Source organism: Rutilus rutilus (assembly GCF_951802725.1).
Source record: "Rutilus rutilus genome assembly, chromosome: 14".
NCBI lineage: Eukaryota > Metazoa > Chordata > Actinopteri > Cypriniformes > Leuciscidae > Rutilus > Rutilus rutilus.
Window position 1 is genome coordinate 16,555,052 of NC_140219.1, and position 19,860 is coordinate 16,574,911.

The 19,860-nt window shown below is 38.8% G+C and overlaps 1 protein-coding gene across 3 annotated transcripts; it reads right to left on the bottom strand.

Annotated features, from left to right (window-relative positions):
* Positions 1 to 2,116: 2,116 nt before the first annotated feature.
* On the bottom strand, positions 2,117 to 13,220 carry pitx2 (paired-like homeodomain 2). 3 transcript variants are annotated; one of them, XM_084431107.1, is made up of 5 exons: positions 12,782 to 13,220; positions 10,783 to 10,980; positions 8,658 to 8,724; positions 4,253 to 4,452; positions 2,117 to 3,358 (listed from the first exon to the last, which is right to left on the bottom strand). In XM_084431107.1, exons 3-5 carry the CDS (start codon positions 8,701 to 8,703, stop codon positions 2,795 to 2,797), a joined length of 810 nt encoding a protein of 269 aa, XP_084287233.1. In that variant the 5' UTR covers positions 8,704 to 8,724; positions 10,783 to 10,980; positions 12,782 to 13,220; the 3' UTR covers positions 2,117 to 2,794. The 3 variants fall into 3 exon arrangements, with proteins under 3 accessions (XP_084287233.1, XP_084287232.1, XP_084287231.1); XM_084431106.1 differs by lacking the exon at positions 12,782 to 13,220 and having other exon boundaries at positions 10,783 to 11,166; XM_084431105.1 differs by lacking the exons at positions 8,658 to 8,724; positions 10,783 to 10,980; positions 12,782 to 13,220 and adding an exon at positions 5,149 to 5,688.
* Between the last annotated feature and the right edge of the window lie 6,640 nt (positions 13,221 to 19,860).

The following is a 19,860-nucleotide window of genomic DNA, read 5'->3' on the forward strand; positions in this document are numbered from 1 at the left end:
AAATGAAAAGGCCCGGTTCCCCTTATCACTGCAAACTATGAAATATGCGTTTAGAATACAACTGAATTATAGGTTGCATTTCGACAAATAGGCCTAGCTAAGGTTTTTTTTTTTTTTTTTTTTTAAAGCTGTAACAAAAAAACGAATAAGAGACCATAGCACAGTGTAAATACCAACATTTCCCACTATTATGGAAATCAGAAGTGATACCATTGTAGTACAGTAGTCACACAATAGCCTATAAGACTATCGGTAGTAGATTTGCAGCCGCTGAGGAAGGCTATATTTAGACTAGTTCTGCTATGTAAATATTTTTAAATACTTTCGAAAAGACAGACACATTAAGGGTTACAGTAATTTTGGAAATAGAAAATAGTAATTAATACTAAATCACTTTACATTCAAACGTAGCTTAGACCTTGTCAGCTGCGTTCATAACAAATTAACATAACTGTTGCATGGACTTTTCGGATAGCAAAAAATAAATACATTCAAGCCGTAAAAGAAATGTTCCGCGTCAGGGAATATTTGATTAAACATTTTCACAACATTGTCCCAAAAGAAACTACTTTTTTTTCCTGTTGGCACATATAATAACCAAGAACACGGCAAGACAACACCGTGCAGGAAAGCCTGAGAAAACTCGAGTTACTTATGAATGCAAACTTTTGGCGCTTCTCTTCGTCATGCAAGGACATGTTTTTAGTTTTCTGCTGATAATGCGCATTAAAAGGCCTTACCTTTATGCAGTCTTCTAGAGAATAAAGGGAACAGCTTTCCTGTCTGTGCTTAGGCCGACTGAAGGGTTCCTCTCTGGATCTGCTCTGTATTGCTCCCGTGGGCCCCCCGCTCACAGTGTTTATTGAGATGTGTATTGGGACCCCAGACCGTCATGTTGCTAGGAATGAATAATTTAGGCCTGTTAGCTCTTCACTTGAGAGAATCAGGAATGTGTACACCTGAAAATGACTGATTTATGTTCTGTGGATTTTAGACAAAAGTTGGTTGTTTTAAGACGCTTTAAATCAGCCTGGGCGTTTAGTTTTTTTATTCAATAGCGATACTTATTTTGAATAGGCTTACTGTAATAGTAGTATTCAATTTTACAATTTCCTCCACCCTTGTTCTGTCTGCCTCATTAATCATCATTAGCTTATATGAGAGCATTCATGTTAAACAGCACGCTTGTGTTGTTCCAACCACACTATACCCAAAGTAGAATAAATGTTCACTGATCTACGCGCCGTGACATGACTTTCATGGACAGAAACACACTCACACACACGCCTGTCTCTGTAGCATACCTCTCTTTGTTTTGATTGCTCTTCTATCAATGAGATTGACTGCGCAATAGAGATATTTTAGTTTTACATGCTTCGGTGCAGCTAATGATGGACAACAGTGCCTAACAATAGTGACAATGTAAATATTTCCCGAGAAACAGAATAAGTAGCCTACTCATTCAATTAGATTTGAATAACCTTTACAATAGCAGTAGGCTAAAATTGTATAATGAGCACGAGACATTTCCCTTAATCCTCTTTCCACTCTTTATTTATTGTAGCCTATGTGTTTTTATACAGTAATTTGAGGCAGCGAGCTTTCTTTGTTTACAAACAGTCAGTCAATTGACACTCGATGTCGCTATTAGTTTTAATTATGCGCCTGCTGTGAGTGATTAAAAAAAAGCAGTTTTGTTTGTACTGTATAGCACTTTACATATTATAATAGGTCATTCATAATTCATATGAGATACGAGCCTTGTTTTCAACTTAATCCTGGACCGTCATAGGCGATCACTTCATATTTTATTTTATTCTAAAGGAGTTTAGCCGACAGATGGTTCAGTGATGTGTGGTCCAGTCTGTTCCGATCTTATTGCAATGTTATTTCAAGCGTCGGTGATCACTGGAGGCCCAGCCTCTAGTCAGTCTTGTATATTCGACTCCTAATCTGCTCGGGACATCTCGCCCTCTTCACCGGACTTCTCATGTCACGCTGATGTGTATTAGATACTCCCCCCATCTCTCTCTATTTAAACCTTAGAAATACCACAAAGCAACAAAGTGTGCTGCATACAACCAGGCGAATGCAATAATTGTGAAGAAAACGTTTTGAAATGGTTTAGAACAATATATTTACTTCCATTAAATAAAACACAATAGTTTATTTTTGGGATGTTGAAAAACGAAACAAAAATTCCGTACCAAATATTATACACAGAGCAAAAACCAAGTTCATTTCGCAGAAACATTTGCGTATTATTACCCAGGGTTGCTATTCTAGATCTATATTCACACAGATATTTAATAATAAATTTATGATATCACACACGACTGGTGCGTTTAGTATGTACATTCCCTTGATCGCAAGCAAGACATGATTCCTGTACGTTTTCCACATGCTGTGTTAAACTGAATTCTCGAAAATGCTTAAGAGTTACAGCTTTCGCCTCTACAAATTGGAGATGATATTAAGATATATGTATACAGCCTATATACAACCTTTCAGTCAATTACTGTCCAAAAATTGAAACGTCAAAATAAATGAGATTTTTCTTCTTCTTTTTTTTTTTTTAAACATTCTGGTATCCTAAACTCTTCACTGGCTAGTGTGCACTTGCTAGTGTAGAGAACAAATCTTATTAGAAAAGGCGCGTTTGCCTTCCGTTCCCGCTTGACATTCCATCACAGGATTGGACGCGTTTCAGTGGTTTATTCTTCTAGTGCCCTTGAAACAAAAAGTGTAGTCTCTCGTTCCTGGGATTCGGGATTGTAAATTCTACAATCGTCCCTTACACCGGTCTATCCACTGCGTACTGGCAGGCGCTGAGATTGGAGGCCGGGTTCTGCACGCTCGCGTATCCAAAACTCGAGTGCTGCTTGGCTTTCAGTCTCAGACTGGCAAGACTGGAGTTACAAGTGTCCCGGTAAACATAAGGAGGTGTCGGTGGGGCGTAAGGGCACGCCGACGTGGGAACCCCCGAATTTAGAGAAGGGTTGCTGAGGTTATTCAAGTTATTGAGGCTGTTTAAGCTTGATCCGGGTACACCGGTGACAGCAGACGGAACCATACCGGAGGACATGCTCATTGAGGAGATGGAGTTAGGTGGGGAGAACATGGTCTGAGACGACAGCGGATTGACGTTCATGGAATTGAAAAAGGGGAAGCTTTTGGTAGAAAGAGAGGCCGACGTGAGCCCCTTTGCAGCCCAGTTGTTGTACGTATAGCTGGGATACATGTCATCGTAGGGCTGCATAAGTCCGTTGAACTGAGGGCCGAAACCGTTTTTACACAGCTCTGCCTGTTGGTTTCTCTCCCTTTTTCTCCATTTTGCCCGTCGATTCTTGAACCACACCTGCAACAAATGTAGTAAATCATTTATATTTATAATTAGCCTAGATAGTTGATTCTTATCTAAAACTATTAAAGTGAAGATTAGCCGATAGGCTTTACGTTTTCAGAACTGCTGTCACCGTAGGCATTAGAACAACATGAATTAACCACTGCTACACGGTTTGTTTTTGGTAGATAAATGATATGGGTGGTGGTGGTGTCAAACTCAGTTTGGTTCCCTAATTAAGTCGCTTTTTTTATCAGTCACCCGGAATCTTGTCTGATCCCGGGAATCCCAATACACATCCATTCTTATAGCGGTCAATGGGCCGCCCGACGCTTCAAATGTGTATTCTCCCTAAGCAGGCGGAGACAAACTAACCTTAAGTATACTACACGAGAATGACAATCACAAAATACAAGCTTTACACCTCTTAAAAAGCGACTGTGTGACTCCATTAAGGTCATCGTTAGGGTGTCACTTGTGTTGATTGCAAACAATTCGATTCGCCCATAATTAGCCTCTGCACCAACAGTGACAGGTTTATTTAAATGATTACATAAAGTCGTATTTAGCATGTAACTTATAATAACGTCACGAAATTTTTGCAACGCGTAGCGCCTGTTAAATAGCCTATAAAATAGGTCTAGACTTTGTGAACAAATTAGTTTATATAGGCCTGATATAAACGATTCTAATAAGGTACAGCATAAAGTGTAAAGATATTATTTTAAGTGGACCTATTGCTTGAATTAAAATTACTTTATTATGCATACTTTTTATTCAGTAGGCTAGGCTATTTAAAATATTGAATTTGAACCGTGAATTGTGGATTTGCTTAGAAAAATCAAGTCTTCATTTTTAGGGCTATATAATAGCATGTTATTTCAATACCATTTCACTTATCAAACTTACCCTGACTCTGGCCTCTGTCAAATTAGTCCAAACGGCGATCTCCTCTCTAGTGGACATGTCCGGATAGCGATTCCGCTGAAAAGTGGCTTCCAGTTCCTGGAGCTGTTGGCTAGTAAAATGCGTTCGTTGCCGCCTCTGTCTCTTCTTTTTCGATGGGTCATCAGTCGTATCTTCGTTTTTACTCTGTCCCTTCTCTTTATCTGCAATGCAAAATAATACAGTATTTTTAAATAATTATTTAATTTAAGAGGAACCAGCTTCATGCTTTTTGACACATTGGAGAAGTCTGTGTGAGGGAGACAAATCTCTAATTCCGTTTTATTGAATTGAAAATATTTCACATCATGGTAACGTATCAAAGTAAGTTCCCTGGTAACAACATTACGGGCAAAATGTAATCAATGATGTTCCGTAACTAATTTTCTTATGAATCGCTGATGTTTAACATTCTGGAAACAGTTACGATAAAAGAGGCTCAAATGAAAATGCTCTTAAATCAAGATTTAGAAAATATTTTAACGAAAATGAACGCAATATGTATTTTTCACCATACGAAAAAAGAAATAGCCTATTAGAGTTGGGGAATGTCTGCAGTATTCTATACAAAATTGCCACAGTGCAAACATTTGTGAAAAGCCCACATTTTCCACACACAATTTAAGTAAATAAAGTCCTGTCAAAGGGCATGACTTATGTAGCCTACCTCAATAGCCCTAGGAATCAACTAACTGCCAGTTCCATGTCTTGATATTTGCATGCCTCACACTATAACCGACTCTGTTTAAACGCTCAAAGTAGTTTTAATCAGTTTCTTTCCAAAGGCAGCACCTCATGATAACTGACACCAAAACCGAAAACGCTCCAGTTAAACATCTCTTCAGAGGACCAGGGCTTACCTACGGACTCTGGACTGGAGGTGTCTGAAACCGTGTGCACCTCCAGCCTATGTTTCGAGTCCACAGACCGCTGAAGCGGTTGCAGGCTAGAGGCCATCGCAAGCGGCGCGTGTTTGCTCCCGGTAATGTGATGATGGTGGTCCAAACTCAACGGATCCTTCATAGAGGTCATGGACAATACGCGTTTTACGGAGGGTTCGCAAGCAGCTATTACTTCCTCAGCGACGATCACAAATAGTACATGCAAAATAAATAAATAAAAACATTGAATGTGTCCAGTAGTGAAGTATCGGCAAGCGTTGTCAGTGCTCCTTTCCCAATTAAACCACTCAAAGCGACACTCCACAAACGGCTTTAAATCGCTAAAATAAACCCAGTGCTAAAGAAAGTTAAAGTTTTTTTTTTTTCGACTGGGTAAAAAGATAGTTTCAGCCGAGAGCTACAAGGAGAGCCGGAGTGACAGGGACAGGTATGTGATATTATATCCACTTGCATACACACACTCTCTTGCACATCACAGCGCTCGCTCTTCATTCAGCTGTCCCTCTAGCCGTCCAACCGAGCTGCTCTATGCGTCGTGACGTCACCACAACTCCGCCCACAATCTGACGGAACATTAGACCCTATACGTGAGAGCTTTTATGGCCAACCGACTAAGAAACGGCCCGATTAGAAATGAGAAAATGCAGCCTGTGCAGTTCGAGATGCTTTCCACCCTCCAAAAGCATGTAAATAAAGAGACACTGCATTCAGTGACTTAAGAGAAGGCAAAATGTGTCAAAGAACAGAGTCCCTAAAATTGGTCATTGCACACCTGGCGCTCAAAACGCGATGTTTCAATCTTTTCTCAGCAGGTATTATCAGAAAACATCGTCTTATTCGCGTTTTAACTCAAGTCCGTCAAATTTAAAATAATCTCATTAGCAAATGATGTAAAACAAGAAAACGTAGGCCTATAATGACGCTCTAGAAGATGCTCATCATGAAAGTTCCGCTTTTGACATGTTAATTGGACGATTCTGCGCCACATTGAGTTGACAGGGTATCAAAGACCTCGTTAAATTCATTGGTAACAAACAGTAGGCCTATCCCAGTCCTGCTAAATTATGGCTATAAATGATAATTATATGCTTATAAAATAATTAGAAATAGCAGATAGGCTAATTTGATTTAGGGACTAAAAGCACTTTGGCGAGATATTTGTGCGCCTCGGGCCCGTGATTACTTCGCGGGAGAGAGATGTTCACTTTGCCTTTAGTATACCATTTATTCTGATAAGACGCCTATTTGCCTAAGAATTTAAATTGGGCGTTTTTAATGACTTCAAGCTTCTTCACCTTGTTGTCTTAAGTTCCTTCAAAAATGTATTACAACGAATTGCATTATTTTAATAAAAAGAAAACTAATTAATGTTAAATTATTCTCCATTTTGTCAAATAAAATTATACAATTAAAATTAACATTATAAAATTATATTATCACAGGGGAGAAGTTTTTTTTTTTTTATGAGAGAAAAAATGGTTGGATTTCTTCTAGAATTCTGATGATATTTTATATGTGTCATTCAAATGAAAATATCAAATGGGTAGCCTAATATAAATAATAGAAACTAACAGAAGCAGCCAACCCGATCTCATTAAAGCAGTTGATTACAGCTTTCATAATTATAAAAAAATAAATAAAAAAAATAAGGCAATTAGTAAACCAATGATATCTAAATTTTTGCTTCCCTGCTTGTCCTGTAAAATCACGCGAAACGTCGAGCATCAACCATAGGGTTAAAAAAAGAAGAAAAAAAAACGGAGAAAAAAAGAAAAGGTGCTTATGAAAATGACTCGACCAAATCCATCAATTACTGATTCAGCTCACGCTCTTTGTACTGGATATTAATTTATGCCATAATATATGAACCTGGACCCGACAAATCTTGTATTTACAGGTCTTTTTGCATGATGACGTGACCTCGTTGTTCAACGCATTTGCGCCCATGCGTATTATTAAAAACCGTGTTTCGTTTGTTGTCTCACATGCCATTCAGTTTTATTTTCTTTATTTATTGAAGTTGCTTCCATTTTGGGGAAAAATGTGTAGTCCTATATGCAGATGATTTTTTATCAATTATAAGTAAGGAAAATTATTTCCATTACAAAAATACCATGATTATTCTGGACCTCAAATAGACTAAAATATAATATGAATGATAGGTTTTACGCACAGAAATTTTAATTGTGCGCATTGAAATTCCATAGGAACATAAAAGTTGCAGAGTTCGATTCTTGTTAAACGCACTGATAGCTGTACTGGATTGTTGCTCTGTATTTATTCTGGACCCTCAAAATTCTTCAGAGCGCTCTCACTGCCTGCTGTGGATTATTGGCCATGGCGCACCGCAGAGCCATTAATTACCAATTCAGTCAATATGAGGGAGACGACAAAGCCTTTTCCATAGGATTAAGAGGACATTAGATTCTTCCATTAGTATATTCCTCCTCACGAGGAGGCTTTCATTACACATTTACTTTTCCCCCGAGTCTATCTAACAAGCGCTGCATATATTACTGCACAGGAGACGAGTGTGTCGGTAATCAAGTCGCTCCAATGTCTTTTCCCTCTTACTTTGCTGTGTGCATTTTTATGCACTTTCTCCTTTTATCTATTCTCTGCTGAAACTGCATCGGTTCATATAGCCTAGCATACCATACCGTAGCCAATGGGAAATGGCAAACTAATGCGACTAAATAAGTTTTGTGGTTTGTTCTCAGTTTGCTTTAATTAGCTTAATGAAGATGCCAGATGATATAGAGACCCGCCATGCACGCATTAAGTATCAGTCTGTAGGCCTACAGTTTTTTTTCCCCAACAGCTTTAATTTGATTTGTCTAAGTTTCTTTTAGAATTGTCCTTGTGCGGGAAATTATACAGTAGCCTGTACTGGAGAAAATGGCTAATTGGATATATATATATACATATATTGCGTTTAATCTACCTGCGTCTATCAGACTGAATGGCATTTATATTACCTATATAAATGTTTTATTTAGAATCTTGTAAGCGATATACGTTTACATCATTTCATTGAGAACGCACTTGATAACCGACCTACTCTACCAAGCATTTCGAGGAATTAGATCAGTATTTTTAATTTTTTATTTCTTATTCAAGATATTTTAGAAACCATAAATCTCTAAAATGAGACAGAATTTGGCTGTAAAATGATCAATTCCCAGTCAGGAGCTGCTACGGGTTATCTTATCCGTGTATACGGTCCTACCACCAGATGTCCATCTTTGACTATAAATGTCTAATGGCACTGAGTTCCCTTTATACGTCAAACACCAGCAAAGGTGTTTTACTCACACTTTTACATAGAGCCATTTTTATACCTGCGATATTTTAAAGGTCAGACAATGTTGAGGTGTTTTTGTTAAACAAATGAAATGTATTAATGAATCCAGACCTTCTCTGGAGACCTAACAAGGAGGGTGGCTCGTCGTTCAAGATCATCTTACCTAATTGAGCACAGGTTGATGCAAGTTTGCGGCAGTGGGAGTCCATTTGACAGATTACTTTGAGCACCTGTGAAAAAAAGAGAAACGTTAATTTATTATTTTATAATATATATATATATATATATATATATATATATATGTAATGTTTATATTATATCAGGAATAATAATGTGTGTCGGCCAAATTCTGTTTCAGTGTGTTTAGCTTTTACACGTCCATCACTTAATACAGCTATCTGACCTGACGGGCCACTGATATACTTCAGATCTATTGTAATATATTGGATGGTTCCTGTCTGTAATTGGATGTGCACATTCCTCATAATTTGTTTTGAAATCCCTTAGCGCTTGCTCGAGTCCCTCCTAATTAAGACTCGTGTCTCCAAACGCACACATGAAAACAACGCACAAAGAGAGAGACAGTGCACCGTGTGTCGGTGAGAGAAAGAGAGCAGTTTGAGCGCACGAAGTTGAGTGATTCCGCGGTAAAATCAGAGGATTAGTCTCTGATTGAGATGTCTGTCGGTTGGATATTACAAAATTCATTATCGTAGCTCTATACTAACCCGATATGAAGTAACACAGATGGGCCTTTATTAGCCCAAGGCTTCAGCTGTTTGCTTATGATAATTTCAGTCGGAAATTTGCATGCAATCCTGCTGTTAACCGTTTTCCCTCTCCATTTTTCTCTCTCCGAATGCAACGCTTTACTTTAGCCTTCCCCTTATATCACCTGCATGCCTCGCAGTCGCATCTGTGCCTTTAGTCAAAGGCTTGAGACTCTGGAAATTAAATTTGTGTGCGTTTCTTTGTATAAGTGTGCTGAGTAGGCCTAATATGCTAATATCATAATGTGATGGTGAAAGTCATCTAGCTAAATACTATTTTGAGATTATTGCACAAAGTAAGTGTTTCTAAATAAGTGTCTAAATTATTTTACCATTCTAAGTAGTCTAAGTGTGAATTGACCAAGCAAAGTTGTTTCTTTCGTTCGTCTGAGTGGGTAGGCCTGCAAGGCACCCGTTCCGTTTTACGTATTTCGGCTACTCTTTTATATTTGTAGTTTTGGTTTTGTTACATAAACCTGCATTTTATACAAATGTCATGTTAAATATGTACTCTGGCAAGTTCATTTTCAAACTGGAAAAGGTAAGATAGACACAATAAGATTAGGCTATAATTTGGGCTACATCAATGCAAATTTAGTTGCTGTTGAAGCGCATCAATTAGGAAAATATGCATAGAAAACTTGTAGATTTTTGTAATGCATTTCTTTATTTTTTTATTTTATTTCAGTCTATTTAAAACAGTTTACACTAACAAAAACAGAGCAAACTACTATAGCTCATGTTGATATTATTATTATTATTATTATTATTATTATTATTTGTTCCAATGATTAATTGGGGAAAAAACTTCATTTATTTATTTTTTTTGAATTGGTGATATTTTTTCCAGTTGATATTAGGGAGAATACCATAATAAACGTAGTCTTACGCTTTAAAAAATATTAATAAGGTGATTTACATAATTAAACAAAATGAAAATACTGTATTAGTTTACATACATTTTTAACTATAAGACAAGAGCTTCTGATCTTCAAAAAATAACTGGTTTGTATCTGCATAAATGTACATTTTATTACCGAATATTATGAATAATAATAATTAAATTTTCATCTTTTAATTTAAATGCTTCATTTAGTTACACAATTCATCGCAAATGTTAATACAAAAATGATTCATTTTAGTAATGTTGCTACGAGTAAGCTATTTATAAAGCAATTAAAAACCGTAAGCTATATAAAGTTTGTTTGCGAGTTTTGAAAGCAAATTTCGTTAGCATGATTTATTTCTGCTGATAAAAACCCATAATAGCCTACATGTCTTAATGTAAATTACACGCTTTAACATAAAGCTGTCCTTGTCCCGTTTGCCTCACAGTGTTAACGATATATTATTATCAACTGCAAAGTCAAGGTGAGACCTGCCAGAGCATCACTTATCATGCCTCTCCATCTAACTACACTAAAGCTGAAGTTCAACCATGGCTTGCAACCCTGAGGTGGAACGAATTCCTTCACTTGCATTGTCTCACATTCAAGATAGGGTGTCATGTGCTCTTACCAGTGGTTGTTGAAAAGCGGCTCTTTGCAGCCGTGCCAGCCTTGATTTTCTTTTTTTTTTAAAAGATAAATTCCACACCTCCGAACAAGTTTATCTTTGTCCTTGATGATGTCCGGGTACATAAACTGTTGCTACAAGGTCCAAAAGGAACGTAACCTCTTCTTCCCCAATGAGAACGATTAGGGATATTTCTGGGTTCTTTCAAAGAACACGAAAACAGACATATGTTACCTTAAACCCAGAGTGTCTTAAGCTACAAACTATTAAGTTGCTTTAGCAACTCATATTTTCTGCAGAGCCTCCACGACCGCAACTTTTTTCCGCACAAAGACGTAGAGAGTGGTGCATTTCCCCCCCTCTCACGAGCTTTGACTGTCAGCGCGTGGGCGTGAGTGAGAGTTTGTGTGTATAAGCGCGTGCGTGTGCATGCGTGCCACAGTGGGTGTGTTTGTATGCACAACCAACGCGTAGAGTGTGTGTAGGGGTGAACTTTGTGATGCGAAACGGTAGGCTAAATTAGATAACAAATCAGCCATTAAAACACGGTAATAGGCTATACGTTAATTCAACGAACAATATCAACCCGATGAACGCTAAAACTGTCATGGCTAAATATGAATCAAATCAAGATATTTTATTTATTTTAAATAGCTGAGAATAAACGGGTAAATGTTATGGATCAGCAGAAATACAAATACAGACTTACATTTTAGAAATCCAAAAATGTTTAAATGAACATGCCTAGGCTATTTTTCTACTATTATGTTATATAGGCTATATATATATATATATAATATATAGTCATCAAATGCTATTGTTTGGCTATTTTTAATTATTGTATTTGGCCTACTACAGCTAGCCTATCAGGTAATCTTGACAGTCTGTAGACTTAGTTTTTACAAAAGTGAGAAGGCCTATTTGCAGATGAGATGCTATTATCAGTTGACAATAAATTGTGTAGGTTTGATTTGATTGATTGATTTATTTTTAAATATATAACAATGCAATAATTTAAATAGACTATACTTACTTCTGTTGAAATGTGTGTGTGCTTAAACAGTTTCGGACAGGTTTAAAAATGAAGTGAACAGCTGGCTTGAATGCAAACGCTCTTTAAAGATCCGCGTGCACCGGACTGGTTTCCATCTGCATCTCACGCGAGCAAAGCAGACCGGACGAAGGTTTCACGCGCATAATCCGTTTTTTACATTGTGGGTCATACACCCATTACGCGAGTAATTAATGCGCTCGGCCATGGGGGAATTCCCAAGACTGTGTTGGAATACTCTCTCTTTCACAGCGTTAATAGGCCTGGGAGCCTAAAAATGACATGCATGTTTATCGATAATTCTGCACACTGATGGGTATCATCTACTGCAATTATCCCGTAGGTGTTACAAATAGGCTATATCAAACAAAAACTGTCAATGAGCAAATTTTTGTTTGTTGCAAATAAAATCAAGTAGATTCATCTATAAGCACCCCTCAACCTCCGTAACTATATGTATGCAAAGTGTATTTAAATTGTTGCTTCAAAATCCTAAAATACCATAGGCCTATATAATTTTCCAATAATTTGTTAAAGCTGTTTTTGTAATCGTTTAATACGGCTCAATAACGAAAACTGTTTAGTAACCACAGTCCTCATTTCCGTAATTCTGCCTTTAAAAAAAAGAAAGAAAAAAAGTTTACAATTATAATCAAAATGGTTCCACAAAAAGACCTTTTCGTTAGAAAAAACATTTGTTGTCATTTTAAAGACCACAGCAATCTGGTGATCCATGAGAATAGCCTATACTAATAACTTTTTTTTTAAATCGTGTAGGCTACCTTATACAGCTAAGTAAATTGATTAGAGGGTTCTTATCTAAACCTAAGGTGCATTAAAGAACCGTTGAAGAACCCTCATATTTTGTGATCGAGTGAATGTCGATCACATCCGTCTCATCCGAACAGCGGTTCCGTGGGAGCGATGCGTCCTTACATCGTTCGTTCTTACCTTCATCTGGCAGCAGCTGGAGCCTTCTGCTTTCTCACGCTGAAAAAGCCTTGCAAAGGAATGCCAAAGTTCAGAAAAAGGGGTCGCTCGAAGATCTTCATGCCTCGGGGGCAGACCAGCGGCTTCTTTTAATTTCTGCCTCGTTATCGATTCGCTGTTGTCATCTTCGGCGTCGTAGAAGGACACTTGAAAGAATATCGCAGAGGACTCTAATGTGTGGGCTGAAATGACCCGAGCAAAACTCCGTTCAAAGACTTCACAAGTACACACACCTCTCCATGATAATACACTAATGTGGTGCATCATTTTTAATTGATAATATAACGAGATGCATAGCCTAAGTCGAGGTCAATATACAGGTTAACTTTTGAGTGATGTTTGCATGCTTTAATTGTCCAATAGATGGTGCATGCACTAGCCAGTAGTTAAAATGGCATTCAGAATCATATTAGCCAGAATCAGTAGCCTATATTAACTTCTGAAACTGGATCAGTAAAGGTGATGCAGTGCATGGAACTATTTTCAGCTTTTGGTTCTGGACTAGTTTGCATGGATGATTTGTGTGTATTGAGATGTCAATGTGATCTTGTTTATCTTAGTAACAATATAAAATAACTGACAGAATATTTCTCATGCCCTCATAAAACGGTTATTTTACTAAAATGAAATTGTCTTTGTTTTCAACATATTTCTTGGTACAGTGCAATGATTTGACTAATACTGGCCAAAGACAGAAGGTGTGAAAGATCTATTTCTATCACAGTTTAGACCCCCTGACATGCTGGGTAATTGCTTCAGCATAACAAATTATTTTTTGCTTTTGTTCAGTTTGGATCATTAAGGGTGAACTGAGTTTCACACAAGGAATCAATTAAATATGACTTAGTATGTCAGGCTGTGGGCACAAGAAATAATTGTATGTTTCATTATGATACTATTCAATACACAAGAAGCTCAGTTTGCTCAACCAGAAACCTGCTGTAGTTTGACAGATTATTGATGTAACCCAGATTATAATCACAGTGCTGCTTCATAGATTATATTCAAACAATTACCGTAAACAGGGGTTGTCACACACTACTGTCTTCACAGTTTTTATGATATTTCCAGTGTTGCTTGTCAAAGTAGTGCAGACAAAACCACAAACTGTTAAACAAATACGTTTATGTACTGCTAATATGTTAGACCAGCAGTATTACAATAAAAGGAGACTTTATTGTAGGTGTAAATTTTTTATATAGCCTACTTTTTATCAGTGAGGAAGATAGACCTGGAGGGGAGCAATGGAAAAGTGCCTGATGAGGGAAATGAAGAAAAGGGGAAAGAGAGAGAGCATCTCAATACATTGTGAATTTCAATTTTTGATTTGTAAGATTATCTGATATGCTCAAGAGCCCTTCATTAGCATGATGGCTGTTTTAACGACAGTTCTTGAATGGCTAAAAAGGATTTCAAAACTAGCGTCCAGAGTGTGAGAATATTCTGGAACGCATACAATGCCATTGCATACATATGCACTGTGGTTAACATTTATAGACCAGGCCTATGAAGGACAAATATGGCATGCAGTAGGAGTCAGTACCTACACACACACACACACCACATTGAACCCAACAATGCTGTAGTATATATTTAAAAAACACTCAACTGTTTGTCTTGGGCCGATATGGTATTAACATCTCATTTACCATAGCAAAAACTTTCACTGATGTAATGTGGTTTTGAATGTTAAATGATTTAATATCTTGTAGTTTATTGCAATGGATAAGGCAGCGTTACTTCAGGTTAAACCAGTCTTCCTTGTATGTTTTTTTTTTATAGGTTTTTTTTTTTTACAAACCATATATATATATATATATATATATATATATATATATATATATATATATGTATATGTATTAAATATAATATATTAACTTTTTTTTTTTTGTAGAAAATATGTATGTAAGCACACAGTGTTAATTACCGATGCAGGGGGACCAATAAACAGCTGGAGTGAGCGAGTGAGAGTGGTTAGTTGTGGTGATGCCCCTGGGTTGCCGGAGGGAAAATTGTCCGAGAATGAAATTGAGGTAATGAGACAAACATGATGGACGCCAGCACTCGGTCATCAGCAAAAGAGATCAGATGGTTACTGAACCATTGATAACAACTGCTCAGGTGCACCTCAATCCTCCACTAGAGTCAGCTTAGTGTTTAATTAGTCCACTGTGGCTGAGAGAGACAGACAGATAGAGGGAGACATACAGTGAAAAGGAAAGGTCATATTATCAATATTGACAATGCAAGCATCTTTTGTGATTTTATCTTGATTCTGAGAATATTATGTTATGTTACGTTCATTCTGGCACCTCCAGAGGTACTTTGACACACAAATCAGCTCAGATTTACTTTTTGGTTGTGCGTTAATCCTCGGGTGAGACACTGTGTGAGTGTTTGTGTATGAAGGGTAGAGAGACAGTCTCTTTGTGGGGGGTTGCTTAATCCAGTCCCTATGTGAAACTGTTGACATTTGTGCCTTTTTTTCTTCATTATGTGCCTGTGCCTGTTTTCTGCTGGATTAGCCCCAAATCTCCTATGCAACACATCCAGCATGCCACAACTTTAATTTCATCAATAATGGATGAAGAGATTGTAACCTGAAATCATCAAAGAAAGTGTGAGAGGGGGACAGTTGCTCTCCAACGGTGCAGTTTTTATTTCAAGTCTACCTCTAAATTGACGATAGCGGCTACAATCATTTCTTTGGGCTGGGTAGTTTTTGCCGATCGATACTTGCAATATATGGCAGTGGAAGTGGCTGTGGACGCTGCTGTGGATGGCAGGAGGGAGAGTGGGGTGTGTGTTATATGTGTGTTCATGTTTGTCAGAGTGTGTATTTTCCCTGTGTGTGCTGTACTGTTTCACATTGATTGTGTTTACTCAAGCTTCTCATTGCTGCCTATTACTGGAGACAGGAAGACACGCCCTGCCCTGATGCGAGGATAAAGGAGATTAACACACACACACACACACACACACACACACACACACAGAGAGAGAGACAGAGAGATGGATCAATCTTTCCTTTAATACAATGACACATCCGTGATTTATGTCATTTTCCGAAAGATTTATGTTTTGTCAAATGTTCACGACTGTCACAGAATTAAACAGTTCAAGTTTTAATAAATGCCCCAAAAGCTGAATAAAGAGGCTGGTGAGATGTTCATATGTATCGTTTGTGGTCTGTTTGACTGCATGAGTTGAATATTTTATAGTTTTACTTTTTGACTTTAGAAAATACACAGTGATATACATGAGACAAATGTTTTAATACCCTGTGTTGACGTGTATGTGTCATCATGTGATAATCAGAGCACCAACATCCTCCATTCTTGATAAGTGCAGCAAATGCTATTTATAATAACTACATTTTACCTCTGTTTCACCTAAAGCACTAAAAGGAAGTAAAAATGGAGACACAGAGAGAGAAACCCCCCCCCCCCCCCCGTAAAATATTCGTTCTCCTTATTGAATCTTCAGTTTTGAGGAAACTCTAGTTTCCAAAAACCTTTGGATAAACTACTTAAGATGAATTTCAGGTAGTGTGGGACATAAGTTGAAATAATTTGGGGAATTTAAGAAAATGATAATATTACATCTGGAGTGCAGCAAGTAAAATATAGTAATACATTAAAATATCTTAGTATTAAGCACAATTGTTTTAAACATTGATATTTTAATCAAATATAAATTAAGTCTTGGTGAACATAATAGACTTCTTTAAAAAAACATTACAAAATCTTACCAACCTTAAACATTTGAACGGTAGTGTATGATCTGAAGTTATTTCAGCTTATCTCATTTCTAGTGGAAATAGGAGAATGATTTTATGTTGTTTATGATGATAAAATAGAATGAAAAAGTCTGCCGATGCTCCCATCTAGTCACTCACATACAATAATACACAAATCGCATAAACAGCACACAGAAATATGCACAGTAGCACAGGAATCACATCTACTTTTAATAATATAAAAATCACTAATTTACCAAACCCAAATTTGACCAAGCCTGTGTTATTTTCTTTGGACAAGGACCCATATGTATAAAGTATCTCAGAGTAAGACACTGTAACTCTAAGATGCTTAGTACAAATAAGCATCGGTCGCTAAGATTAGATGAGGTTGTGATGATTCCACAAGGCTCCTGTACCTCAGCCATCAAAGCCATTTTAGTGTGGATCAAAGCCTTTGTGCTGGTGCATGGGTGCGTGTGTTGTGTCTTGTGTGTGCGAGAGAGAGCTAAAGTCCCGTTCATTTCAGCAGAGGCCAGGGTTAAGCATCATTCAGACTTTAATCTTGCATGGCCTGCTCCTCTGAGCCTGTTCATTGTTGGTATGATGTTTCACTCACAAGCATCACTGCAATGCGTTTGAAGTATCTGACCCACTTATGTGCTTGTAGTTGAATTGTTTTTGACTTTGCTTAATGGTGGAAGGATGTTTCAATAACATTGGATATATGTATGCATATTTGGATCAGAGCTATTTTCCAGGTGTATTTACCACTATACTAGGTCCAACAGATGAGCAAAACATCAAAATCACTGCAAGTTTACCTTATGATCTTTTCATCTCTATTGGCATCACAACCAGCTTGAAAACTCTCAAAGCCACTATAAATGTCTGAACCAAAGTAGTTCACTTTTGGGGGAACTTGTGCTGCATCGTATGACTAAACTTTGGGGAACACCTTCAGCGTGACAGTGCCTGAAGCACGTGTGCAACTAGTCCAATTCTGATTCTGCTGCGTCTCCCCGTGACATGTGACGGTGTAACGCGGAAGCTACAAAGGGAGCCGGTAACACTACAGCGTCAGCTTTCTGATCTTCATCAAGAGCTCTATGTGTGTGAGTCCAATTTGGTATTTGTTTGTCCTGTAGGCCATACAAATATTATTAGAAATGTCGAGCAAGCAGCAATGCCCACGTTATGTCCCGGGCGGGGATACACACAAGTTTGTGTGAGTTGCTTGGGCTGACTGTGCGCACTGTGAAGTTTGAGATGGCTTTGGCCCTTTCTCAGCTCTTAATCGTTTATCTCCAGTGCTCAAACTCGGGATGTGGAAGCCAGCTCTGCTTCCACTCTGAGTGAGAAATTGATGTTAGGTTTGTCCAGCTCAGAGGAGTTGGATGTTCTCAGCATCCATGCGGGTGATTTAGGTGACTGACCAGCCCAATCCCCGTAGAATGAGGGGCTTGTGGATGTTGTAACTCGTGCCGTGGTAAAACTAAACATCGATTGGCCGGCACTTGCCATTGTTTCCGGATCTCCACACCGAGGTGTGGAGAACCTGAAAGATTCCGTTCTCTTCTCGACTATCGAGTCCCATGGTGCATAATTATGCTTCAATTGTGGGGCTCAAAGAGAACGGCTGTGGGATGATGCCCAGGGTGGAAGAGACATTAGCAGCTTATCTCTCCCCTAACGCTGTGTCATCTCTCAATGCCCCGTCATTGCCCACCAAGCCATGCTGTACAAAATTTTTGCAGATGGGCAAGGCGTATGTGGTGGCAGGTAGGTGTACGCTTGCTTGCATACAATGGCCATCTTGCAAGCATACCTGGACGAGGGTGAAGACGTGGGGCTCGACGCTATTAAAGAACTGCTTCGGTCCACTGATTTATCTCTCCGTACCACCAAGGAGACGACCCTCTCTCAAGAGACTGATCCCTCCAGTAAACTACCTGTAAGTCTGGCAAGTGCTATCCAATATATCTCAATGGGTCGTACGTACAGTACAGACTCCAGTTTGGGTCTCGTCCACCTAAGTTCAACGGAGTTTTACCTACATTGGTAGGCCCCTACCAGGCATAGGTTATGAAACTGGAGGTTCAATCTCCACTGGAGAAGGAGGCCATAGAACTCATTCCTCCCCCAGATAGAAATACCGGGTTCTACAGCCGGTACTTTATAGTTCCAAAGAAGGATGACGGTTTGCCTCCTATTATAGATCTTCGTCAGCTGAACTGCTCTCTTAGGAGATTCAAGTTCAAGATGCTGACGGTTCCTCTTATCGTGAGCCAAATCAAGTCCAAGGACTGGTTTGTCACGGTCAATCTAAAAGATGCTTACTTTAATATCTCCTTCCTTCCACAACACGGGAAGCCTCTTAGGTTCACTTTTGGGGGCAAAGCATACCAATATCGGGATCCCTGCACACTTTTACGAAATGTATGGATGCTGCTCTGGCCCCTCTCAGACTCCAGGGCATTCTCAACTACATAGGCGATTGGCTGATATTAGCTCATTCTCAGGAAATGGCGGCAAGGCACAGAGATGTCGTGCCGACCACATGAAGCGCTTATGGTTAAGACTTAATGCAAAGAAAGTATGCTTACTCCAGTCCAAAGGACAACCTTTCTGAGAGTCGTTTGTGACTCGGTTATGATGCGGGCACAGCTGTCTCCTGCACATATCAAGTCGATTCTGGGCTCATGGCAGCTGGGGCCAACGTGATACCTTTTGGCCTGCTGTACATGAGACCTTTGCGCCCTCTGTGCAAACTGGCGCATCAGATCCTCCTGTGGTCCCAGGGAAAACTGCTCTCCCTGAGAGCACTCTACATCCCTGGGCACCTTAATTGTTGGACCCAGTTAACTGCTTAGTGGCTTCAGTACTGGAGTTCCTTCAAGACATTTTTCTGCCTGTCTTTGCCATTCTACAATTAAGGTGTACGTGGAGGCCATAGCTGCCTTCCCTGGGGAAACACCCCCTTGTAACTTTTTTTCCGTCGTGGTACTCTGAGGATGGCTCAGATTAGAGTCCCGGCATGGGATCTAGCCATGTGTCTGAACAGCTTCACATTAGGAAAGGCATTTTGTTAGCATGGCTTAGTGGATATTTCGTTCCCCAAAGTGTCATCATACGATGTAGTGCGAGTTCCCTCGAAAGGGAACGTCTCAGGTTATGAATGCAACCATGGTTCCCTGAGACGCTGCGTCCCTTTGCTATACTTCCTGCATGCCTAGGAGTGGGTTGCTTCAGTCTATCAGAAGCTTATGCTGTTGTGTTGCTGGCTACCTTTGCAGCTTCC